Below are 26,429 nucleotides of genomic sequence, written 5' to 3' on the forward strand. Positions count from 1 at the left end.
CGAGTGGGTCGGCCTGTGGCAAAGAGTACTTTCCCCCTCTTTTGTGGCGCTCGCCTCCCCCCGCCGGCTCACCTCACCGCTGCCAGTGTCCAGGGTGACTCCGCAATGTCCATGGGTCTCTCGGGCCTCCTGCCCCAAGCGGAGATCCGCAGGTCTGGGGAGCCGGTACAGGCCTCGCGACCGACCCCGCCGCCGCCTCACTTCCGGCCGGGCTTCTCAACACTCGAGATCCCGGCTGCTGAGCGTCGTGCAGGCCCCACCTCGTCCGGATCACTGCGCCGGAGCCAGAGCACGGAATGAGCCCAAATCTCCACCGGAGCCTCCCCTCCACCACCGGCTGCCAAGCGTCTGGTCTGGGGGTCCGCAGGTCGGGAATATGCGGGATAAATGGCGCGGATAGTGTATAGGCGGGACGGAGCTCTCTCAGGCTGCGTCCGCCATGCTCGCCGCCTTGGCCACGCCCCCAAGCAACTTAATTTTTAATGCAGCCAGTTTTCCTTAAAAGAAAACGAGATGTGTTTCAAAAAGAAAAATGAAACATAGCTGTTTAATTTTTTAACGGTAGGCAGTGGTCCATGGGACCACTACCTAATCTTAATTTTTTTTTTACTACCATTCACAAAGGGAAAGGGGTCCCCTGGGGGCCCCTTCCCGCATCTGACTGGCTTACTACCTACTTAAAGTAGGTAGTAAACTGTGATTGTTTTGCAACCGTATTCCAGTCGCAAAACAATTGTATATTCCCCTGCGACTCACTAATAGGAAGGGAAGTCCTTTGCACGTACCTTCCTAATAGCGACTCGCAAACACTATTTTTCTGTTTGCCCTTTAAGACCCACCTTGGATCATGTGATCTTCTCGGGCAGTCTTCCAGACTCATCCTTTGTCTCAAGTGATGCTTTTCACAGCATGGGGGCCTCCAGGCTTGAGCACCAGTAACAGATGTGAAAAGAGTCACGAGGAGTCCGAACATGACAATCAACAGCCCCACCTGACAGTGATCAGGAGGATAAACAAAAAACTGCCCCCCCCTAAAAGGACTCTTCACACACTTCACCACTACCACCGACCAAATGGCTATGTCACGAAGACAACTCAGCACCCATCTTTATCAGGAAGGATGCAATCAGCTTTCTAAGGAGAATCCTGTGTCCTCTTTCCCCACTTCACTGTCTTGGTTCCCTCACTACTGTTTTAGGAATTGCAACAATCCACTCTCAATGTCTGAGAAAGTAACCACACCTCCATCCTTTTCGCAAGACCAGGACAGGGGTTTCAAGAATGAAACCCAAAGACGCAATCAGGCAATCATGCATTGTTTAACCCTCTTTCCACACCCAGCACTAGGGTTCCAGGTTCATCGTTATTAGCGTAAATGTATGTGAGGGACCAGTAAGCTCCCGATCATGTGACACATTTGAAAAGGCTTGGTCACTCTAGGGTCACTTCAAAACACAGTATGCTGCCAGTAACGTGGTAAGCTCTTGAACCCATGACAAGGATAATAGTGTTTGTTGGACCTGGCCCTTTTGGCAGGTTCACCCCGAAACTTTTTGCTTTTTCCTAGCCTGTGTCTGTAACCTGGTGTTGGTGATATTAGGCCTCTGCGCACTTTTTCACTGTGGTCCAGTGTAAAGTGCGTGCGCTCTGTGTGTGTGTGTGGTGAGAGTGACCTGCCCTCCCATAGGAATGCATGGGGAATATGTGTGACCATGGTAGTTACTGATGTGTGGGGAGTGCAGGGTCGAGTTTGGTATGTGCGAAGTCGTGAGATTGAAGGCTGCGCAATGATGTATGCGGCATGATTGTGTCTAGTGTGGAAGTGCCACTTCTAGAAGTTGGCATGTTAGTGTAATTTGTGTCTGGTGTGTGATTGGCAGGAGCTGGCTGGTGTGCCTGGCTCCAGGAGTCAGGATGGGTCTGCCCCGGTGGTGAATGGAGAGATTAGCATGCTGATGTGAGGGAGGGGTACACCTGGGACCTGAATAGGGCTGGGCTTTCCCCACACAATGCTTGCTCCACCCCCTGTGGTGCGTCTGATGTCCCTAGCCTGGCCAGTGAAAGGAGCTCCCCATAACCAGTTGTAGCTGGTTCTCACATTGCCTGCACCCTGCTAGACAAAGGATTTTGTGTATAAAAAGAGGCTGTGACCTCTTGTAAAATGTTCTTGTTTGCCAAACTTGAAACTACCAGGGGCGTTCTGCTGCTTGGGCCCAGGGGAAGGCTTGCCTCCCTGGGCCCTGCCCAGCCCCTGGATTCTTGGAGGACTTGCCTTTACTGGAAGCTGCTGTGCTCCCTCTTAATGCTCCAGAACTTCTTTGGACCCTTTTCTTTCTGAAGGGGTCATCTCTGGGGACTTGTGGGGCTCTCAGTGCCCCTAGCGCGATGTGAGCGCTTTATTTTTAAATGCCCCAGGAGGAATGCGTGGATTGTGGCAGCACGGCGAGGCCTGATGAAGAGGGATTCCCCTGTGATGCCGTCATTGCGAGAGCCCACCTCGCTGCTTTATGGCAGGATTCCTGTTTATTTTTATGTTGCGTGTGTCACCCCGTTTATGGTGCCTTTAGCGAGTGCCCACCTCGCTTCTACATTTCAATTACGCCCCGAGGAAGCCTACCTCTCGTTATGCCAGAAAGGATTTCACCACCGTAGCCCGGGGGAAACGCCGGAAGGAGTTGTCCGGCCCGCCGCCTGGTTGTGGGCGGGGCCGGGAGGACGTCGTTTCCGCTTCCCCCTGCCTGGGGGAAGCCATTCTTTGGCCCTTCCGGTCTCCCGTGCGGGGAGGGAGACCGGAGATGCTGTGGCTGGAGAGAGGAAGCCAGCGAGACGGCCAAGCCGTGAAGAGCCCCGCCCACGGCTTCAGTGAAGCCGCCGGGGCTCCCGTGAGCAAGGGAGAGCCCCAGCAGAGGAGTCCTCCATCCGCCCCGGTGAGTGAGGGCTGGGCGGGAGGCATAGCCAGTGCTGCTCTTCAGGGCAGCCCTGCTCGTCAGAGGGCTGCCCCAACAGTTGTCCCGGAGCGGAGGCCAGGAGAAAGCACTGGGTCCAACCCCGAGAGGCGGTGAGTTCAGACGGCCCGAGGGGAGGGGGAGAGCGCCCGAGTTAGGTGCCGCGCTAGGTTCCTTCACTCCCCGAGCAGCCCCCGCTTGACAGTGGGGCTGCTCCAGCGATGGGGAGAAGTTCTTTTTCTCTTTTTAGTAATACTGAATAGATTCCGGAGCCAGTGTGCTCCGAGGGGGTGTCTGATCATTTTAGAGCCTAGATGGCTCCCACACATTGCCCATTCTTTTAAGGCCCCTGAGTTGTCCAGCCATGTGATTATTTAAGAGAGTGAGTGCGGTCCACAGTGTTTGGGGGCAAGTCCTTTTCATGTTTATTTGAGAAGCCCCGGTGGGGCCCTGGATATTTACAAGGAGCCAGAGAGGCTCGTATTTTCCCCAGTGGGATGCCTCAGTGCCGGGGACAAGTTCGTCCTCGTTATTTTGGGGGACATCTTTAGACACAGAGCCTGTGGGGCTCCAACAGTGGGCGCAGTTTGGTTTCTAGGGTCAGTGAGGGCCCTGTCGCAGTTTTGTGGTTTCCCAGCTGCCCAGCAAGTAGTGGGCATCTGCACCGTTTGGGCCCAATTGAGTGAAAGTCCTTGTGAGGGACGGAGATGGCACAGAGGTGCCAGGCCTTCTACAGCTGCGCAGCACTTAGTGCCAGCTGCAACGTTTAGGCCCTGTTACTGTTCCCAGCTGCCCAGCAATTAGTGGGCAGCTGCAATGTTTAGGTTTGCGCCAGTGGCGCACCCCTGACTGGCGCTGCGATGGCAGCGCACCCTGACATTCTGGACTCAGGGCATTGAGCCCCTTCTTGAGATTGGCAGTTGGCCAGGGGGCTGGTATGTGGGTAGGGCGCAAGGCCCTAAGGTGATTTCTGCGCAATGTGATTGTACTATGTTTAGAATGGTAATTGCCTAATGTGATTTTTGCGCAATGTGATGTTACTATGATTATGAGGTTATTTTACCTATGTGGGTTTATGTCAGTGAGAGTTTACTTCACTGTGAGTTACGCCCCTAAATGGGATTTATTCTTAGGAAGCAGAGTCTAATGTGTTTAGACTAGTGAGGAGATTGCCTACTGTATTTTTACTGGTTAGGCCTAAATGTGATTGCTGCGTAATGTGCTTTGCCTTTATGCTTGTGTTATACTTCTAAAGCTGTTCATGCTTAGAAGTTTGCTTTGCCTAGTATGTTATACTAGTGAGTATGTGTCCATGCGTGATCTATGCCTATGGTTATTAGTATTGCGTGGTTACTGGTTGTGATCTATAATTGTTATTTAGTGTGACAGTTATTCTAAGTGCTAGTTCTACTAAGTGCTGATTCTGACAGTGGCCCACGTGGCCCTGTCCTGGTGTAAATAATCCCTTGTGAATACTGCCCGTGCCAGTTGGCACACTGCATATTGTGTGATTACTATTTGATGTGTTTTGACAATACAAAAGTTATTTTTATATAACCTTGTGTGGAGTTCCTTTTGTGGTGTGCCTAGGATGTTGTTGCTGTTGTGTGCGTGCGCAAATGCTTTACACATTGCCTCCGGGATAAGCCTGTCTGCTCGGCCTAGGGCCTAGTCCTGGCCGTGGACGACTAGAGAGTGCCAGTGGGGTATCCTGGTTGGGCCAGAGAGTTCTTGTTGAGAGAAATCCATGTGGGTTCAGAGTGGCGTAGAACCGGAGGGTGTCCCTGCCGTGCGGGCCCGTGTCCGTGTTTTGTCGCCCAAAGCAGGGAAGCCCATCAAGGGATTGATTGGTCTACCCAGCGTTTTGACTGGAAGGGGGTTGGTTGTGTTGGACCTGGCCCTTTTGGCAGGTTCACCCCGAAACCTTTTGCTTTTTCCTAACCTTTGTCTGTAACCTGGTGTTGGTGATTTTAGGCCTCTGCGCACTTTTTCACTGTGGTCCAGTGTAAAGTGCGTGCGCTCTCTGTGTGTGTGGTGAGAGTGACCTGCCCTCCCATAGGAATGCATGGGGGATATGTGTGACCATGGTAGTTCCTGATGTGTGGGGAGTGCAGGGTCAAGTTTGGTATGTGCGAACTCGTGAGATTGAAAGCTGCGCAATGATGTCTGTGGCATGATTGTGTCTAGTGTGGAAGTGCCACTTCTAGAAGTTGGCATGTTAGTGTAATTTGTGTCTGGTGTGTGATTGGCAGGAGCTGGCTGGTGTGCCTGGCTCCAGGAGTCAGGATGGGTCTGCCCCGGTGGTGAATGGAGAGATTAGCATGCTGATGTGAGGGAGGGGTACACCTGGGACCTGAATAGGGCTGGGCTTTCCCCACACAATGCTGACTCCACCCCCTGTGGTGCATCTGATGTTCCTAGCCTGGCCAGTGAAAGGAGTTCCCCATAACCAGTTGTAGCTGGTTCTCACATTGCCTGCACCCTGCTAGACAAAGTATTTTGTGTATAAAAAGAGGCTGTAGTACTGGAGGACTTGCCTTTACTGGAAGCTGCTGTCCTCCCTCTTAATGCTCCAGAACTTCTTTGGACCCTTTTCTTTCTGCAGGGATCATCTCTGGGGACTTGTGGGGCGGTCAGTGCCCCCAGCGCGATGTGAGCGCTTTATTTTTAAATGCCACAGGAGGAATGAGTGGATTGTGGCAGCACGGCGAGGCCTGACGAAGAGAAGGGAATCCCCTGCAAGGGATTCCCCTGTGATGCCGTCATTGCGAGAGCCCACCTCGCTGCTTCATGGCCGGATTCCTGTTTATTTTTATGTTGCGGGAGTCACCCCGTTTTTGGTGCCTTTAGCGAGTGCCCACCTCGCTTCTGCATTTCAATTACGCCCCGAGGGAGCCTACCCCTCGGTATGCCAAAAAGGATTTCACCGCCGCAGCCCGGGGGAAACGCCGGAAGGAGATGTCCGGCCCGCCGCCTGGTTGTGGGCGGGGCCGGGAGGACGTCGTTTCCGCTTCCCCCGTGCCTGGGGGAAGCCATTCTTTGGCCCTTCCGGTCTCCCGTGCGGGGAGGGAGACTGGAGATGCTGCGGCCGGAGAGAGGAAACCAGCGAGGCGGCCAAGCTGTGGAGAGCCCCGCCCGTTGCTTCAGTGAAGCTGCCAGGTCTCCCATGAGCAAGGGAGAGCCCCGGCAGAGGAGTCCTCCATCCGCCCCAGTGAGTGAGGGCTGGGCGGGAGGCATATCCGTCAGAGGGCTGCCCCAACAGTTGTCATGGAGCAGAGACCAGGACAAAAGCGCTGTGTCCACCCCCGAGAGTCGGTGAGTTCAGACGGCGCGAGGGGAGGGGGAGAGCGCCCGAGTGAGGCGCCGCGCTAGGTTCCTTCACTCCCCGAGCAGCCCCCACTTGACAGTGGGGCTGCTTCAGCGATGGGGAGAAGTTATTTTTCTCTTTTTAGTAATACTGAATAGATTCCGGAGCCAGTGTGCTCCGAGTAGGTGTCTGATCATTTTAGAGCCTAGATGGCTCCCACGCATTGCCCACTCTTTTAAGGCCCCTGAGTGGCCCAGCCATGTGATTATTTAAGGGAGTGAGTGCGGTCCACAGTGTTTGGGGGCAAGTCCTTTTCATGTTTACTTGAGAAGCCCCGGTGGGGCCCTGGATATTTAAAAGGAGCCAGAGAGGCTCGTGTTTTCCCCAGTGGGATGCCTCAGTGCTGGGGACAAGTTTGTCCTCATTATTTTGGGGGACATCTTTAGCTACAGAGCCTGTGGGGCTCCAACAGTGGGCGCAGTTTGGTTTCTAGGGTCAGTGAGGGCCCTGTCGCAGTTTTGCTGTTTTCCAGCTGCCCAGCAAGTAGTGGGCAGCTGCACCGTTTAGGCGCAATTGAGTGAAAGTCCTTGTGAGGTACGGAGATGGCACAGAGGTGCCAGGCCTTCTACAGCTGCGCAGCACTTAGTGCCAGCTGCAATGCTTAGGCCCTGTTACTGTTCCCAGCTGCCCAGCAATTAGTGGGCAGCTGCAACGTTTAGGTTTGCGCCAGTGGCGCACCCCTGACTGGCGCTGCGATGGCAGCGCGCCCTGACATTCTGGACATAGGGCATTTGAGCCCCTTCTTGAGATGGCCAGTTGGCATGGGGTTGGTATGTGGGTAGGGCGCAAGGCCCTAAGGTGATTTCTGCGCAATGTGATTTTACTATGTTTAGAATAGTAATTGCCTAATGTGATTTTTGCGCAATGTGATGTTACTATGATTATGAGGTTATTTTACCTATGTGGGTTTATGTCAGTGAGAGTTTACTTCACTGTGAGTTACGCCCCTAAATGTGATTTATTCTTAGGAAGCAGAGTCTAATGTGTTTAGATTAGTGAGGAGATTGCCTACTGTATGTTTACTGGTTAGGCCTAAATGTGATTGCTGCGTAATGTGCTTTGCCTTTATGTTTGTGTTATACTTCTAAAGGTGTTCATGCTTAGAAGTTTGCTTTGCCTAGTATGTTATACTAGTGAGTATGTGTCCATGTGTGATCTATGCCTATGGTTATTAGTATTGCGTAGTGTGTACCTACCTGTTACCAGTGGTTACTGGTTGTGATCTATAATTGTTATTTAGTGTGACAGTTATTCTAAGTGCTAGTTCTACTAAGTGCTGATTCTGACAGTGGCCCACGTGGCCCTGTCCTGGTGTAAATAATCCCTTGTGAATACTGCCCGTGCCAGTTGGCACAATGCATATTGTTTGATTACTATTTGATGTGTTTTGACAATACAAAAGGTATTTTTATATAACCTTGTGTGGAGTTCCTTTTGTGGTGTGCCTAGGATGTTGTTACTGTTGTGTGCGTGCGCAAATGCTTTACACATTGCCTCCGGGATAAGCCTGTCTGCTCGTGCCAAGCTACCAAGAGGGTGAGCAGGGGTAATCTTGGCGTGTGACTCCCTTGCCCTGACTAGAATGGTGGTTTCTGCCTGGCTTTGGCGTGAACCTTAGCCAACCAGAAATCCCAGTTCTAACAGTGTCATGTTACTTCGAGGGTTCGCTTGGTGAGTCCAACACATCAGGGCCAGTTACAGGACCTGTTCATGTCATGATCAGACCTACGCCTTTGTGCAGATACTCGGTCAGCAAGGGGCTCTGGCCAAATAGCCACAAACAGGGATGCCAGATACTCGTAGTTGGGCATGCAGGACATGGGACATGGCCAGTGCTTATTTTGATAAAAAATAAGTGTTGGCCCAAAGGTTTGATCTGAAGCCTGCGGCCGGTGCTAATGCTTGTCTGCATACCGAATACCAAGGCCGCATAGTATTGATTCTACCTAATGCCTTTTTATTCCATCCGCCACACTCCCTGCCCCTTTATCTCACTCTTGCAGGTTCCTGCTTTCTCTGCTTTGTCACAGTTCTTTCACCTTTCTCTTCCTTCATCTTACTCCTTATGAGTTTCTTTCTCTGGGTCAAAGTCTAATGAGGAAAACTAAATGTTGGTTCCCAAAAAATTATTGCCGGTGGGCCCCACCTACAGTCGCTAACTCAAATTAGCACCGGACATCACACAGAGGACATTCCTGTCCAAACAGTTGGGGCATAGTTATTTTGGAAAAGGGGAAATAACAGGGAGTATGAGTTTTGAGGGATTAACATGCAGAAGATGGATTTATTGTGGTGATTTCCAAATGGTTTTCCCCAGTATTCTCCAGTAATCACCAGGTAGAATATCACTGTCCACCATTGTTCCTGCTAAAAATAATTTTAAATTGTTTCCAATACTAACTTATTAGAAACCCTCCAATAAAATAGGCAGACATTTACAAGCATTTATCTCTTTTGAACTTTTCTGTAAATGAAAGTTCTAAATAATAGAACTCTGTGCAGAAGTGGAAATAATATTTACCAATAAAGTACGGAAAGATAACTCGCAGCTCCACTGGCAGGAGTAGATTGGACTGTGCACGACCCCTAATAATTTTTAAGTACTGGAAATATACGATTAACATTAGAAAGCGCAATTTATTGTAGAAAATGTGCATAGATTATGTCAATTCCTGAGAATTTAGTTCACAAACCCAAACCTGGGTAGATATGGAACTTAATCATTCTTGTGCAAAGCGCTGATCACATACATTACTCCTCCGTGATTACAGAGAGGTTTCGCCAGCAAAACAGAATGTGTTTAATTCACAGGCTCATTGTTCAAAACGATCTGTTGTCAAATAAATGTGTCTCCTCCTTTCTCAAAAAGGCATCGATAAAACTTACAATCCAGTTTGTAAACGGAATCTTTCTCTGTCAATCCTGTGCAAAACTAACCCCTCAAGTGCCCTCATTTCCCCCCTCAAGTCCATCTGGGTCCCTTAAGGCCACACCGTGTCTTAAGGACGTGTTGTGGATGTTTCCCTTCTTTTTCGTCTGCCACCTCAACCATTCAGTTTCAAAAGATACGTGATTGCTCTTTTATTTACTAGAAACCCTCTCTCTGGAAATTACTACCCATTCACCTGAGGCTTGAGAAGGTCGACTTCAGATTCAGGAAAACCCAAGGTGCACCTTTTCACTCTGTTATTTGCATAATCCAGGTATCCCAGAGAAAGCAAACTGAAGCTTATCCTAGTGTTAGCGACCAGGCTCCTAAAACCATCCTGCCCTTTACACCTGGGCTATGGAAGGCTTTTTCAACAATGGGACTATTATAAAGCATCATAACAGAAGGCCTGTTTGGGACACATGACTATATCTGTTGCCTCCAGCATAACCATTGGATTCCGCTACTTCAGCACTGTGGGACCTCCTGTTGATAGCACTTAACAAAAATCCAAATAAATACTTGGTCCATGCAGGGATTTACTGCTAACTGTTCTGGCACAGAGGGCACCACTGTGCCAATACAGATGATCTCATGCCTCAGAGGTCTGACTCCCTAAGCAAATCTACACACATCAGACCCATGCCTGTGCCGCACTAAATGGAGGGTACTGGGTGCTTATTTACAAGCCCTGTGCACCACCGGAACGTCACTTTTTGTGGCATTCCGGTGGTGCACAGGGCTCAGCCATATCTACAAGGCCACGTAAACCACCCTGCGTGGCTTTTCATGGCCTTGTAGATATGGAGTAAGGCAGCACAGCGCAAGTCGCTGTGTTGCCTCACACTGCATTTGGGAGGCATGCCAAATAGGTTTTGACACATTCCCAGACGTACAACATGGCGTAAATCTGGGAATGTGTTAAAACTGTGCTCCTCCCCAAAGGTGGCATAACGAGGAGAAATAACATTATTACGCCTCGTTTTTTCCTCTTTCCATGTGAGTTGCACTCCTGCAGAAAGAGGAATACACCTCCTATTATTTTTGTGCAGGAAGGTGTCCCTTCCTGCACATAAACAATCATGCCAACAACACAGACACCTTTGCATCATGGTGCAAGGGTGCTAATTGTGCGACTGCACTGGCTGAAAGGACAGGATGTAAATACGGTGCATTCCTGCCCTTTCAGATTGATGTAGGGCAGTGCAGCAAAATGACTTGTGGTGCTGCACTAAGCCAATCCTTTTTAAATATGAATGTCCCTAGTTCTCAGATGTAGTTGTCACTGATGTCCAGACACCCAAAAAATTATACACTCCCAGGCCCGCAGATAAATACATAAATAAAACCAATGAGAACTAGGCAGCACTGGAAGAGAAGCACGTGAGCATTGCTTGCTTGATCTCGCCTTGAAAACCTAGATATGTAGGACTCTTTTACTGCAGGACATATGACATAGCAGCGGAAGAAAAAGGGTCATTTACTTCTGGATGAAAGCAGTGCTTGCAAGTAGAGATGGAAATCTAAGGGCGTGGCAGTGCCTTTCAGCTGTGGGAGTAGACATGCAAGAAGACAACTACTAAGGCCTACTTTAAAAGTGTCCTGTTCATTCTGATGGGCCCAGTAACATCAGAGCCTATTGGAATTATGAGTTCAGTGAGATCACCACTGCTCAGTGGTATTCCACCAGGAGATTTCACTTGCTTCAAGTCTCAGAGTGGGAAACCGGTGAAAAACATGTGGAAACATCCTAACTTTAAGACTTTCGGTATTCACAGAAGGCATTTAGGAGTCCTAAAGTTAGGACTCCTAACTTCTGTGAATACCAACATGAGTAAGTGCCTTCTGTGAATGGCAAAATGGTAGTAAGTTTAGGATTTTGTCTTAAGTTAGTTCTGTGAATCGGGCCCAGTAAGATTGATTTCCACATGTTATTCCTCAAAAAGTGATAAACACTGTTATTCAACCCTCCTCTGAAAATACTGTGAATCTAGTAATGGTAAATCTGAGGGCAAACAAATGTTATAATGAGGGCCCAAAAGAGCACTTTCAGAGTAATACTCTTAGAGGACAGCTGGTGCCATGACAATGAACAAACCGGTACAAGTTAAACTGTCCATTATAATTCATTAACTTTGCTCGACAATCATTTAGTATGGGAGCAGCCATGTATCCCATTACTCACGGTTCAATGATTACGTATGGTAAATAAGGGTTTCTTTAAAGCGCTGAATGAAGGGTGTGTCAGAATGGCATTGTCCCTTCCTCAGAATGCACCTCATGGGCCAGGAGTGCAGGTAAGTGGGCCAGGGTCTGTGATACCCACTCAACTCAACCATCACCCTCGCCCCTGATTGAAATGGTAGCCGACAGCTCCCACCAGGTAACCACTGGTCAAGTGGCTTTTGCGAAAATCTGTCTTGCATGTAGTCCCTGAGGACTAGTCAGGGGCACACTTGATGTAACAGAAGAGAGCCCAATACATAAACCTTGTTTCCATGAGTAAATGTGACTTACTACCAACTAAACTAATAGTAACTCGCGCATATTCACATAAAAATGTTTATGAATTGATGCCTTGCTCCCTGGCTGAGCCAGTGAGGATAAACATATTGTTTTGCATTTTTGGAAACCTATGTGAGAAATCAAACAGTGTGAAGTGCTGAACAGTTTTGAAGGCTTACACTTATAAGGGTCCAGCGTCACTTCAAGGGTCTTGTTCTTGAATTCAGATTTTGGGACGCCGGTGTAAAACACAATGTTCCCATTGAGGTGAGCCGTCACAGTGCATTGGTTCGGACTTCGGTTTATGAAAGTGATGATGGCTTTCAAGTCGCTTCCGAGGACCACATTTTCCACCTGAAAGTCCATTTCTGCGTGGGGCCCCGGAACTGGGATTTCCTGCAAAGTTTCTTTTTTAACACCATACATCATGGCGGTATCCAGAGCCAGCCTCTCTTCTTCAGTGCCTGTTGGAAACCAGAGAGTAAGGATGAAAGTACGGAAAATTATATTTTTGAGACAATCAACATGTATGAAAAAAAGACTTCTTTACCACACCATCTTAATTAGACAAGGAAACAAACCTTGACCGTTTTCAAACGAAGGGGAAGATTTTAAGCAACTTGTTGTTCCACTATATTCATAGCTTTGAAGTATGTACATACACATACGAATGTACATGCTAAGGAATGAAATACCTGTATTTCCTTCATAGAACAGGACACACCTTTCTGCCAAAACAATGCGATTATTTGCAACACCTCTATTATGGTTAGCTCTACAAATCTAAAACGAGGCCACATTTTCAATGAATCCTGAAATATCTTCCTCATCAATTTCAGTAAAACATTCTGACATGCAGAGTAAAACTTGTACTTCCACCACCAGCAGCAGTGAGCCAGTTAACTCCCTAATAATCACTGCAGCAGCCAACACCACAGAGTTTTAATGACCAACCATAGCACTAACATTTTGTATTCAAGACATAAGTAAGGCACTAGTGAATACCATTTTGTTGCTATAAGAGCTGATGAATTTAAAGTCTTTCCTGATGTGCAGGCTGAAGTAAGTTAGCATTGAGCTGTTAATGCAGGCATGACACCAGAAGTTTAAACGTGTGAGGAGAGTGTGCAGTTTTAGTAATTTGAGGCATAATGTAATTTTAAAGGGGCTAAAATGAGTTAAGGAGAAAGATACCTGCATAGGTACAGCACCCCCTTTCAACATCTATATACTCAACCTAACCATCTACTCAGTCACTTAACAGCTCCCTAAAACACAAGAAACTCTCAAATTCACTATTTATAGTTCACTAAATTAACTATAATCTGTGCCCCGCAATACACTGACTATAACCTTACATATTACATGACTCTGGAAATTTTAATTGACATCATTGAGGACATCACTGATGACATCTCAAATGACAGCATTGATGGCATCACTGATAACACCATAGTCCTACACATCATAGTGTAACTGAGTATACATGTGTGGGTCCATAGAAGAGAACTAGAGTAAGTCTTGCAGGCAAGTGTAATTTGCATGCTGAAAAGTAAATGGTGCACAGTATACAAATCACTAACGTTTGTGGTGCAAGATAAACAAGGTAAAGGCAGAGAGGACCTGATGTGGGTTCTAGAGGTATGTTTGAAAGTAGATTGAGGCTTAAAGTCAAAACCTGTTCCAAAAGATCTGTGAGAAAGGCCAAGTCTTCTGTTGGCCATAGGTTATCCACCATTGGATGTCTGGGCACATGTCCATTATAAACAACTGTAATACAGTGTTGTGGACACATTCTCTGCAGAGAGGACGTTTATAAGATGTGGATACTTCTTTCCTGAACTTCTCTGAAGAATTTGAAGATTTGCTGGTTGTTCAATAATGTAAAACGTAGGGGTGTCCCTCTTAGAGGTGGTTTATTTCACATTGATGGTGTAAGCATGGCTCTAAGGTTGTATGACATTTTACCTATCTCAGGAATGTGTGTAGTGTATTTTACTTAACTACGAAGTGCTGTCCATAGGGCCTGACAAAAGGTGCCCTTTCAGTAGCAAATATATACCTGTCAATGTCATGATTTGAAACTGAGCTATGTGAAGTCTTTAAGAGGCTAGTCACATTACCCCAGGTGAATAGAAACATATCCATCGGTGTTACATGTTGAATTACTTCAAGTCCATAAAATGTGTAGGACAGTGTCACAATGAGTGTATGATGTCATCCGTGATGTCTTTTGGGATACATCAATGATGTCATTTAACATGTCATGGGTGATGTAATTTGTGAAGTTATAAGTAGTGCATGGCGGGTTCACAAGTTATTGATAGCTTGCTCAGTAATTTATAACTGATGATTTTTTGGGATTGTTCTTTTTTTTAAAATCAGTTGTTATATTATTTCAACACCTAACTATAACATCACTCTAACATTTGTTTTTGTTAATGGATTTCCCGGGTTTTCCAATGGAAGCTAACATATTTTTACCATACCTAGCTGAAACGTCACAATAACCATTGTTTTTTTTCAGTGATTTAAAAAAAAATCATTTGCAGCCAACTCTCCTGCTACATACATCCTTCAGCCATGCCCAGCAGGGAATAGGTCACAAGGTTTAGCTTCCCAAAAGGTCCTGTGCCCAACTCACTGCTGCCCACAACCATGTGCAGTGGTCGGTTGGGGCATATCCTGGCACCCGCTAACCCTGCTGTAGGTGTCCACCCCCCTCCCCCCTTCACACAGCCTTCTGCAGTGCACAGTGGGGTTGGCAGCAAGACTTGACCTGTAGCCACCCGCTTCGACAAACAGCCAATGGTGGTCAACCTCCACTGTTTTCAGCTTTTGGCCTTGCGCAGCGGGGCTTGTCTGTGGCCTCCAACCGTCTGCTGATGCCCATACAGGGGGTTTGGTCCTTCAGTACTGAAAAGGGAAAGAAATCCCTCAGCCTATCAGAGGAACCTATTTTTGAAACTTTTTTGGCACCATGGGTCTCTCACTGGATCAAACGTCTTGATTTATCTAAATTTATTTAACACCTTCAAGCCCAAATGGAGCTCTTCCTTAAATGCAAATTTTTCAAAATGGCTGAACGTATTTATACAAAATCCCAAAAACATACTTTGAGTGAAGTTCAAACTTTTTTGCTGTTCAGTCATATTTTCTGGATCAGAGAGCAAACTTTCCTAGGGGACTCAACATGGGAGATCATTATTTTGGGACCTTCCACAAGGAACTCATTTTGCATAATATATAGGTCTCTGGGAAACTGCTGTAGTTCTGTAGCTATGGTTCAGCTGCATCTTTCCATAGTAAAAGGTTTTTCATATTTGCTTTTACTTGGGAACTATTTGACAAATCTGAATGAAATAGACATTTTTTAATGCATCAATCGAAGTTTCTTCATCTCAATTGTTGTTCAAATCAGTCAAGAGTGGGTGACATCTCATTAACCCCTTCGACGCTGATGACGAGCTGGGCTCGTCATGGCGTAGCCTCCTCGCACGCTGATGACGAGCCCAGCTCGTCACGTAACATGCGCTTTTGAAAATCTCAGCGTACGGGCGGAATTCCGCCCGCACGCATGCGGTTAAAAGACTAGAAGTAGCATTTCCTATTTTAAATAGCAAAGGAGTTTTCGCAATTGCTACAGCAAAACATGCTGAACAGAATTACTCTACACTTGCCATGAATATAGAACTTTACTTGGAATAGGCCTTTTTTATGATTTTGTGTAAATCCATTTAATAGTTTTTGAGATATATATACAGTACAAAATGTTATCAGGTGTGCTTAGAATGGTTAATTTTAGTGTATATTGACAGGGATCTAGAACATCCAAGACTATTTCATTTCTACATTGGTAAATGATCTTGATTGGTCCAGAGGAGATAACCTCAGCCACCATTTCAGGATGCACGGATTCCAGACTAGTGAAAGAATGCAAAGATAGACAAAGCATCAATTTTGTGAAAGATAGGGCTCACAAACGATGTCTTAATCCCAGTGTCGGAAAAAAAGTTATTTTAAGCACATGGACGTTCATTGAGCACCCTGCACCCCAAGGAATAACTAGGGTACACTAGGGGTGGAAGCTATGTTGAACATTTCTTAAGTTTAAGAAAAAAAACATTTTCATTCAATTGTCTGTGCACTTTAAAGGAATTCTGATGTCATTGCTTTTGAAAATGTAAATAAAATGAAACCTCTGCTCTTTTCCCTAAGCCTTTTTTAACAAAGAGAAAAGACTCTCTTGAGTTGTTTAACTCATGAATGAAAGAAAAGATAAAAGTGCATAAAAAGATTAAAAAAATATGTGGGGTTCCAACCAAGGCCAAAACGTGCTCGGTCCCACATAGCCCTTCTTTCAACTCCCCTTTACACCATCTTCAGTCATAAAAGAGCAACCTGGAAGAGTTTGCACAGGGCAGATCAACTAGCTTCACCCACAGCCCTGGCCTGCCTGGGACCAGGAGAGGGTTGGATTCTACCTGCTTCTAGCATTGTCGAGCGGCTATGAGCACATACCAGGAAGGCTTACACACCTCAACTACCAAATTTGTACCTCACTGACCTGGCTTTGTGGGCAGAATGTGATATACCCCATACAATCTGGGCAACCCTACAGCCTAGCCCAGGAGGCTGAGGGCCATTCAATTGGTTTCATCCAACCTCCCCCATCACCCTTTCCAAGGTCCCCACCCAGTGTTGGTGGGGGCAATATATGTGCAGCCCTCACACGTCCTCAGCATCTGACAGTGCTGCAATGCAGAGTGGAATGTTGAATATCTAAATGCTGGCACTAGTTTCTCATAAAGTATTCAGGGTACCACTCTGCACTGTGAGAGCACCTTCCAGTGACAGCGCAAGCTAGATTGACACCACTCTAACCCCCTGATGTCAGTGGGATTTGCCAAACTTCTCCATTTCATTCAGTGGCTGCTGGATTCCCGTTGATCCATAGTATTGAAGCCTTTTGATGACATTGTAATTCAAGACAGCTGTCACCCATTACCTCTGACCTTCTCCACTCACACTATTGGTGGTGGGGCAAGATGGACTGAGCATCTAAGAGCATTCTCCATGCTCCTCAAGCAGAAGATAACAATGTTCTGCAATGTTCTGCCCACCATAACATTAAAACAGCATTTAGAACAGTGACATGGAGCCTTCAAACACCGAAACAAAGTTTTGTGGGTAGGCCTCAATTCCTCATAAAACATGATAGAATAAACACAAACAGTACAATATTGTCTATTTGTCATGATTAAGTGAAAATCTATAGCCAAAGCTTAGTTTGTTTGTTGAAATTTCATATGCGCATTGTCTACTCAACGAGGGAAAGAAAGGAGGACTAAAGAGTGTGCACTGGGTTCCTCTTGTGTAATCTAAAGCTTTGGGGTCTAACAGTATCAAGACTACACGATCTGCCTTATGTTATCAAAAGCTTCAGATATCATGCTGCTTTTTCCAGCATCTCACTGTCAGTTTTAACCTAGAATAAAAAACTGTAAGTGGGGCACATTTCTGGGAGTGATACTACTTCATTAAACAATAAAAGACACATTTGACTCTTTTTGGAGCTTGAAGGCCTCCAGTAGTGCAAAGATTGGAGCTGCAACAGTGTGGTGTGACACCAGGCTGGACACCTTCTCCTAGATGGCCTAAAAAAGATCTGTTTCCTGCAGCAAATATAGCTCAGAGTAGGACATACTATAACATCTTGCCTGTTGAGGTTCCCTTATCATGGAGTAAACATGGCTCCACTGGCTCTTCCACCCACATCTTATGTCCAGGTTAGTACTCAATCATAGCTGCCTTCTGGCTTCTGATCATACAATTGTTTGATCAGCTCTTGACAGGCCTCCGATTTCCTTTTGGACTTTTTCATGTACTGGGCCATCGTGAATTTTAGAGCATTGCATACTCCACCACATCCTATGTAGACTTCTTTGAAGCATTTTTCATCTTTCACCCATAAAACTCAAGGGAACTCTGACAGTATGCCAAAATATAATGTCAATTAAAGTCATATCTAATTGGGGAACCTACCGTTATGCAACCAACAGCATGGTAACCTGATATTCACTTTTTTTTATATATAAAAGGCTCTTTCAGCCCCATAATCATACCTTTTAGGATGTTGCTGAAGCTCTCACCAGGCCTGTTGGTCTGAGGCTGATAAGGCATGGAGAATTTATAGGTAACCCAATATTCATCCCACATCACATTCATAAAGGCTGGTATGAAGTCACCCCCCCCCCACTGTTTGACACAACTTCCGTCCACTGTGGTGCTGTGTAGGATATTTCATACAGTAATCCGCCATTAAAATCAACTTGTTTAATGAGATGTCTTAGAGTCTAGGAGTCTGACAATGTTCATCCCCAACCTCTCAAAGGGTGTTACCACCACTGGCAGTGGAATAAGAGGGGTCTTGCACATCTCTCCTGACTTGCCACTCGTCAGACAAATCAAACATAAGGAGTTAATGTTACTTTCCAGGCTAGTTGTACAAGACTCCATCCTAGCTTCCATCTGGGGTCAGCAGAAGTGGGTCAATAGCTTGTTGTCAATCTTGGTCATGCCAAGATGCTGAGCCAAAGTGATGTGATGTGCGAAATCCAACAAGGATCTTCTGAAACACAGCAGCACCACTAACCTCCTAGAGACACCACGGGGACAATTCACCCTTCACTTGTATATTTCTTTGCACTGAAGGTTTTCAGAGTGGGGCACTTTGACTATGCTTTGCAGATTTCAACCTGAGTTGGTCCTTCAACAGTTTGCAACTAAGCAAGCTCAGGCAGGCCCCTCAAGGCAGACATGCCTCCCCTTGTGGTCGTCCTGTGTCAAGGGTAGAAGTCTTTGCCTGTGGGAAGCTCTGGAGCTTGTTTCATATGTCCCTTGTCCCCTCACTTTATCCTGGGTGCTATGGACAATGTTCCAAATGTGGCATCCGCTGACACCACTAACAGGCTGTTTGGACTCTAGTAACCATAAGCACCCACTAAGACCAAAATACTGCCATAAAACACTTTAGGCAATCCTATGAGGAGAAACCTAGGGCTAAAGATAATATTGCATGCCTCTAAACACACTACAATATTTTCTTGGTTGAAGATCCATATAAAATAGATGCAGTCATACACATAAACCATTGAAAACTGTTACTTCTTTGATGGGAGAACATGATAAATGGAAGACATATGCTTATTCCATGAATTTTTTTCCACTCCAGAAAAGGACCATGTGGCTTGCAGTACAAATCCCCAGGTAACACTGACGTGTATTCAAGTAATTTCTCAGTGTCAGTGTAAAACACAGCTCAGTTTAGTTATAGTTGCATACAGTATAGGGCATGGTGACTAGTGGGCTGCTGCTCTGGATGTTTTATAATTAATACATTCATCCTTGGCTTCTACAAACATATTTCGTATATTGTAGATTCCTATTAAGTAGATGTGGGCAAGCCAAACAGGAATCAAGCCTGGCTCTAATATCTGGCGTGGACTCGCCAATGCCCTACTAAGACTGGCCAGCCACACTAGCTAAATATCTCAGGCACTGTCCTTTCATCTCCATAATGGCATTTTTAAAAAGCAACTATTGAACACAGATAAGCTGGGTGCAAAACATTTTACAAGATGTTTTTAAGATCTGTGTGTTATGTTATGTTATGTTATTTGTGTCTTTTATAGCGCGCGTATAGTGTGTCTGCAGCTGAGCTAAGCTACGAGTCACAAGTCGTGTGTGTCTCACTGAAGAGCTGTAGCAGGACAGCAGTCTCTGAGGATTGTCAGTTTTTTGTTTTGCTAATTATTGTAATTGCTGTCATGAAGGTGCTGACCTGATACTACTCGACCGTATGTTGAATCACGGGAAGGCGGTGATATTAATATTAAACTAGTCTTCTAGCTTCCCTTGCCCTAAACTTTATCCCTTTTACAAGAAAGAATTGATAACATTTTGTATATGTATATTATAGCAGATTGAATTAAAGTGTGATTCTTGTATGCTTTGAAAATATTGTAGTAATTTAGATAATGAAAAAGATTAACATAAAGCACTGACCTTTAGTCATGCAACGGAAAGAGCAGGAGATATGTATTATTGCTAAATTGAACAACGTATAAGGAGGTAGCATGGGTTCAAATCACAGTTTGTCCACCTGACTAAACTGTGCATATCACTTTACTTCACTCTGTCTCTTTTTTCACAATTTTTTTTATTAGGTTAAGTACACGTACATGCTTAAGTGTCCCAGGGCCACTCTGCCTCATTTTGAATGAGTGTCAAATTAGAGAGCACCTTGAGCCGGCTCAGGGCGTGCTCTTTATAAAAACTGCACTTCATGCTGCTCTATAAAGAATAACAATGTTGGCCACATATACAGTGGATATGACAAAGTTGCATCTCTTGATTCGCTTATGATAGCTTAGTCAGTGCAGTGAAGCTGAATTATTTTTTTTATATAAAATACTATTACTTTTAATAGATGCCAATTGAGTGACATAATTTAATGTACTAAAGAAAAACACCAGCATTCAAGAAATAACCTATTTTTTTTTATCTGGAAGAGTCTCTGTCTTATTTTTATTTGCCATGGTCTGTATCCGTGAAGTTCTAATCTTTTGATGGCTTGGCTCGTGCTTTGGCCCTTGGACCCAAGCCAGCTCTCTAGCTCGGTTCTCTCTACATTTGCTGGCTTGCCCAGCTACAATGTGAAATCAGGAGGTTAGTGGTCCCACATCAACGTTCAATAACAAAGTAGATTGCTTCTCTCAATGGTGCCATAATGTCTCGAAAATATGACCTGGCACATGACCTGGCCCTTTACTGAAGTCATCAATTACAACCGGCCATTTAAGATCGCTTTTAAAAATCAAAATCGCAATTCTCAGGTGCTCCAGTAAAATTGCGAGTGCACAAATACAGTAGAAGCTGTATCTAAAACCGCATTCTGGTGAATTAATAATTTTATAAAAAAATCTTCCTGGTGGACATCAGACACTCTTGAATAAACCTGATCAAGACAAAAAAATATATTGATATAAAGCAAATATGGGGATTCAGTCTGCCAAAATCAAATTAACCAAACACATAATCAAAAAATCCTTTGTGACTCAAGCCGACGCACTTACAGCCTGATTCATCAACGGGACGTTTTGCGTGGCCCTAATAGCGATTAATAGCGACTCGCTATCAAGGACACGCAAAACCATATTCATGATTATTTTAGAGAAAGAAAAGCGAATCGCACGCGGCCGCAAATTCCGGTTGCGACTATCGAAAATCGCATAAAATACGCAATTACCGGCTACATCCGTGTCGGAATTGCGAATTCTCTAATAGCGAGTTCGTCAATAGCGGGACAGCAAATAGCGCGAGATCGGGAAAACGGGAAGTCGCATGTCGAGCACAGCGATGACATCACAACCAGGAAGCAGCCAGGGACCACCCCCATTCACCACAGTGAGGCAGACCTCGAGTCAGCAACTGGGAGAGCTCCAGCAATTCTGTTCTTGATACAACTCAAAAGTACAGTGCAGCAATGTCTGAGGAAGCAGTTCCTGGGCCCAGCAACACCACAGGGCGGAAGAGGAAGTTAAAATTCTCCGAGCAGGAGCTGGAGAATTTAATAGAAGGGGTGGTGGCCAACCACTCAAAACTGTTTGGGAAGGACTCTAGGAGGGTGGCGGAACAGGAAAAACGCAGGATCTGGCAGGGTATAGCGTCCACGGTGAACTCCGTGGGTGTGGCTGATAGGTCGCTGGACGAACTCAAAAAACGCTGGTACGACCTCCGAGGTCGTGCCAAAGAGAGGGTGGCTGAGCGCCTTGGAGAGTCATCGGGCACTGGAGGGGGAGGACCTACAGTCCCTCCAAACACCCCCATGGAGGACCAAGTAGAGAACACCCTGGAGACAGAGGCGGTCATCGGAGTGACTCATCTGGACTCATCCCGCCCCACCCAAGACAACCAAGGTAAGTGGCATGCGACTGCGACCCTGTCCCCTATGAATGTCCATGACCAATTAGCCTCCCATATTGTTCCATAGTCATGCCATCGTTCCACATCAGGTAAAGCCCTGAAGCATTGTGGGACATGTAGTGTGGGCACAATGTAGATGTACCACAATGCAGCCAGACAGGTTCCAAAGTACGCAAAGCCATAGCCAGTCAGGGAATGTCACCCAGCATGCATGTAGCAACTGCACGTGTGACAGATACATGCAACTAATGAACGTCCACTTCCCCTCACAGGTGGTGCAGACAGCAGCGACAGCGAGAGGCTGCAAATAGATGAGGAGGCACAGGATGAGGAGGAGGTGCCGCCACATACACAGCCACCAGCCCCTGCCCCAGCAACTACTCCCGCAGCCAAGTCCACCACCAGTGTGCCTCCTGCGTCTGGCGCAGCAACTACTCCGGCAGCCAGGTCCACCACCAGTGTGCCTCCTGCGTCTGGCGCAGCAACTACTCCCACAGCCAGGTCCACTACCAGGGTGCCTCCTGCGTCTGGCGCAGCAACTACTCCCACAGCCAGGTCCACTACCAGGGTGCCTCCAGCCCCTGCCGCACCAACAACGCCTGCCGTGACACCACCAGCATCTGGTGCGTCAACATCAGGGCCTGCGACAGCGGCAACACAGCGGCCACCCACTGTGTCAGGCCAGCAGAGCATGCGTGGCAGGCCTCGCCTGCAGACCAATGCACCTATCAGCAGGAGGGGGAATGGACAGGAGCATGTGAGAGTGAGCGTGGAAAGACGCATGCTCTGTATACATCAGCTGAGAGGCACGCCAGCAAGGTGCCATACAGTTACAGCTGTACAACATTGGGCGCAATGTTGCCGGGGTGGGGGACCGGATGGACCGCATGACGGCAGCCATGGAAGGTGTGGGGGAGGGAATGGCCAGCATGACTGCAGCCATGGCAGGTGTGGGGGAGGGTATGGCCCGCATGACTGCAGCCATGGAGGCCAGCACTGCTGCAAATACATCGCAGCGCAACGCAGCACGCCGCCGCCACCGTCAGCTATTGACCCGGCTGACCGCCTACACCAGGTCAAATTACATCATAGGCAATGCCACATCACAGTTGTCGCGGCGGTCCCTTGCGCAGCAGCAGCAGCTCATCCAGTGCTGCGAGGATGTGGCCAGGGTCCTTGAGCACCTGACCAGTGCCGTGATAGCACTACACCCTCCTGCTCTACCTGCCACTGTTGGGGGTGATGATGCCTGTGAGGGGACATCGAGTGTGAGCAGCCACTCTGCCTCACACGTAGGGGCACGCAGGCGCATCACCAGGCCCACAGCAGCTGCACGTGCCTTGGATGAGGATGAGCCACAGAGGCGCTTGGGTGGTACGCGCAGGAGGCGCACATGACTTCATATGACTCTTACAGGCACAGGCTGAGTATAAGCCTGCCCTGTCCTGTCACACAGCAGTATGCTGAAATACTGTTAGCAATGACAACATTTAAAGTGTTACCATAATTGTGAATGAAACAATAATATTTATTTTAGCAGCACACATTGGCGTTGTGTCATTATTACTTTTTGCATGCATTTGTGATTTGTGGGGTGAGGGAAGAGGGTGCATTAGAAACTGTTCAGTGTGATGTGGTTGCGACGTCTATGGCCTTCAGCTGGATTCTCCCCGCGTGCATGGCGCGCATGTGCAGGTGGCCGGTCGTCCCCTTCAGATTCACTGCCAGAGATGTCGACAGGTATCCGGCGCTTGGTTGCAATGTTATGTAGAATTGCGCAGACAGCCACAATGCGGCAGCACACTGCAGGACTGTAATACATGGCCCCACCGGTCTTGTGCAGTATGCGGAACCTGCTCTTGAGCAACCCAAATGTCCTTTCTATGCAATTCCTTGTCCGAATGTGTGCAACATTGTAGCGCCGTTGCTGGGGTGTAGCAGGGTTGAGGTATGGGGTGAGGAGGTAATCACGGAGGGCGTAGCCACTGTCACCTGAATGAGAGGAGCAGAGGGTGAGTGCCTGTGCTGCGCTGCTACTTCATAGCAATGTGACATTGTCGACAAAGTGTACTTACCAAGTAGGTGTCCTTCCCCAAAGTCTCCCCTGGCCAGTCGTGTGTGGAGGCCGCTGTGCCGGAAAATGTAGGAGTCATGGGTACTCCCTGGGTACTGGGCCACAATGTCAGTGATGTATGTCTTGGCATTGCAGACCATCTGTATGTTGAGGGAGTGGTAGGACTTGCGATTGCGGAACATATACTCCGTGGCAGCTGGTGGGCAGATGGCGATGTGGGTACAGTCTATGCATCCGAGTACATGTGGAAAATGGGCTACATTGTAGAATTGTAGCTTGGTCAAGTCCAAATCCTGTTGGCTGGTGGGAAAAATGATGTGTCGGTGCAGCTGGGTAAGCATAGCGTCAACAAAAGTCTTGAGGCAGCGTGACATGGTGGGCTGGGATATCCCCCCAGCAACCGCTACTATCCCCTGGAAGCTCCCGCAGGCCAGGAGGTGCAGGCTACACAATACCTGCACATCTGTAGGCACCGCATTGGTACGCCTTGTTGGGTGCTGCATCAGGGGGTCAAGGTGATGTATCAGCTGAATTATCATTTCCCCATTCAGCCTGTATTTAGCATATATCTGCTCTCTGGTTTGCCCCAGCAAGGTGACCCGCTGGCGGAATATCCTGTCCTGGATCCGGCCTCTCCTCCGTGCTGCTCGCTGTAGTCTTCGCCGCCTGACCACCATGTACATTCCTGGCATTGTGAAACTCCTAATGCTGCTGCTGATTGTCCTTATGTGTGATTGGTCAGGCCTGAACCTGTTACTGATTGGCCAACAGTTTTTTGAAATTTTTTTTGAATGGCTTTTATGGTTACCACCTGCTTTGAGTTGTCCTTAATTTTTGGGTTTTTCGCTATTTGAAAATTTTGATGAATACCGATAGCGATTGTATAGCGAATTCGCAATTATTTTCGCAGAATCCGTGGTTTTTTGCATTTTCCGATTCGCTAATGCTCTCCTACCGGGATTCTGCGAATATTATTGCGATTTCGGTATTATGTGTTTGCGACTTCATGTTGAATGCCGATTACGGACATTGCGCCCGCAATTGCATTTTCGCAGCGATTGCGGGCGCAATTTTGCTTGATGAATCAGGCTGTTAGTGCCATAGAAAATGTAATTTGCAGAACAGATAACTGAAATTAGCCTATGTATTGTGATACCTTCAACAGATAACTGCATATTGACTTCTGAATAATAGTGGAAGCTAAGCTCATATGTAGGTACTTCTCAGCATGGTAACCCGTACAGCCTCAGGCAGGACGATGGTGCAGAGTATTGTTGGATTGGACTTGTACTGGCCTCACCCTTTTCGCAGGACTAGCCTATGCTTCTCTGACGTGGTCTAAACTGTTTTTACTCATTCCATATTGGTCTGGGTGGTATTTTACCACTCCAAAGCTATAATACTGAGCCTGGGATTGTAAAATGTCTTTGGCATTATTTGGTTTGGCGTAGGTAGCACTTGCTGAAACTATGCTTAAAGACTTAGATAAGCAAGCATTGGCCAAGTCAATAGGGCTCACGTATGTGTGAGCTATTGGCTTTGGCAATGTGTTATAACCATTATGTACCCCAGTGTGGCTGCTGTTCAGCATGACTAAAAGTTAGTGGCGTGGAGTGGGGTGGGGCAGTTTGAAGTGGGCTAGATTATGGTAGACTGGAATGGAGTAGATTGGGGAAGAATGGAGTGGGGATGATTGGCATGGAGTGGAGTGGGGGTAGAGTTGGGCTAGAATGGAGTGGGATGGATTGGGGTAAATTATAATGGGGCAGTTGGGTAGATTAACATGGTAGATTGGAGTGGGGTAGATTAAATTGAGGTAGATTGGGGTGGAGTGGAGAGATTGGGGTAGATTAGCATGGGGTAGATTGGAGTGGGATAGCTAGGGGTAGGGTAGATCGGCGTAGATTGAGGTAGAGTGGAGTGGGATATATTGGGGTAGATTGGAGTGAGATAGATTGTGGATGAGTTGAGTAACGTGGATTGAGGTAGATTGGAGTAGGGCAGACTGAAGTGCAGTCAGGTAGATTGGAGTGGAATGGGGTAGATTGGGTGGAATATAGTACAGTGAAATGGAGTGGGGGTAGATTGTGGTAGTTTGGAGTTGGGTAGATTGAGGTGGAGTAGAGTAGATTGCGGAGTGGGGTAGATTGAAGTGATGTGGGGTAGATTGGGATGGGTTGAAGTAGATTTGAGTGTGGTGGAATGGGGTGGATTGTGGTAGAGTGTAGTAGAGTGGGGTAGATTGGAGTGGAGTAGATTGGGGTAGATTGGAGTGGGGTAGATTAAAGTGGGGGAGTGCTGTAGAATGAATTGGGTAGATTGAGGTAAAATAAAGTGGGATTGATTGGAGTGGGTACAGGGAAGTGGGATATATTGGGGTAGATTGGAGTGGATTGGGGGTAGTTTGGGGAAGAGTGGAGTGCAGTAGATTAGGGCGGAGTGGAGTGGGATAGAGAGGAGTAGATTGGAGTGGAGTGGGCTAGATTGGGTGGTTTATAGTAGGGAGATTGGAGTAAAGTGGGGTAGACTGGAGTGGAGTGTGGTGGATTGGATGGGGTAGATTGGAGTAGGGTAGTTTGAAGTGGAATTGGGTAGGGTAGATTGGAGTGGGAGGAAATACGG

The 26,429-nt window shown here is 47.0% G+C and overlaps 1 protein-coding gene across 1 annotated transcript in view; it reads right to left on the reverse strand.

The window, feature by feature from the left end:
* The window catches only part of F13A1 (coagulation factor XIII A chain), a 485,935-nt gene that overhangs the window by 64,145 nt on the left and 395,361 nt on the right, over positions 1-26,429 (reverse strand). Inside the window, exon 12 of the mRNA XM_078688057.1 lies at positions 11,926-12,210. Within this exon, the coding sequence (XP_078544183.1) occupies positions 11,926-12,210 (285 nt within the window). The remainder of the gene's footprint in view (positions 1-11,925; positions 12,211-26,429) is intronic.

The sequence above is a fragment of the Lissotriton helveticus genome, chromosome 4_1, assembly GCF_964261635.1.
Source record: "Lissotriton helveticus chromosome 4_1, aLisHel1.1, whole genome shotgun sequence".
Lineage (NCBI taxonomy): Eukaryota > Metazoa > Chordata > Amphibia > Caudata > Salamandridae > Lissotriton > Lissotriton helveticus.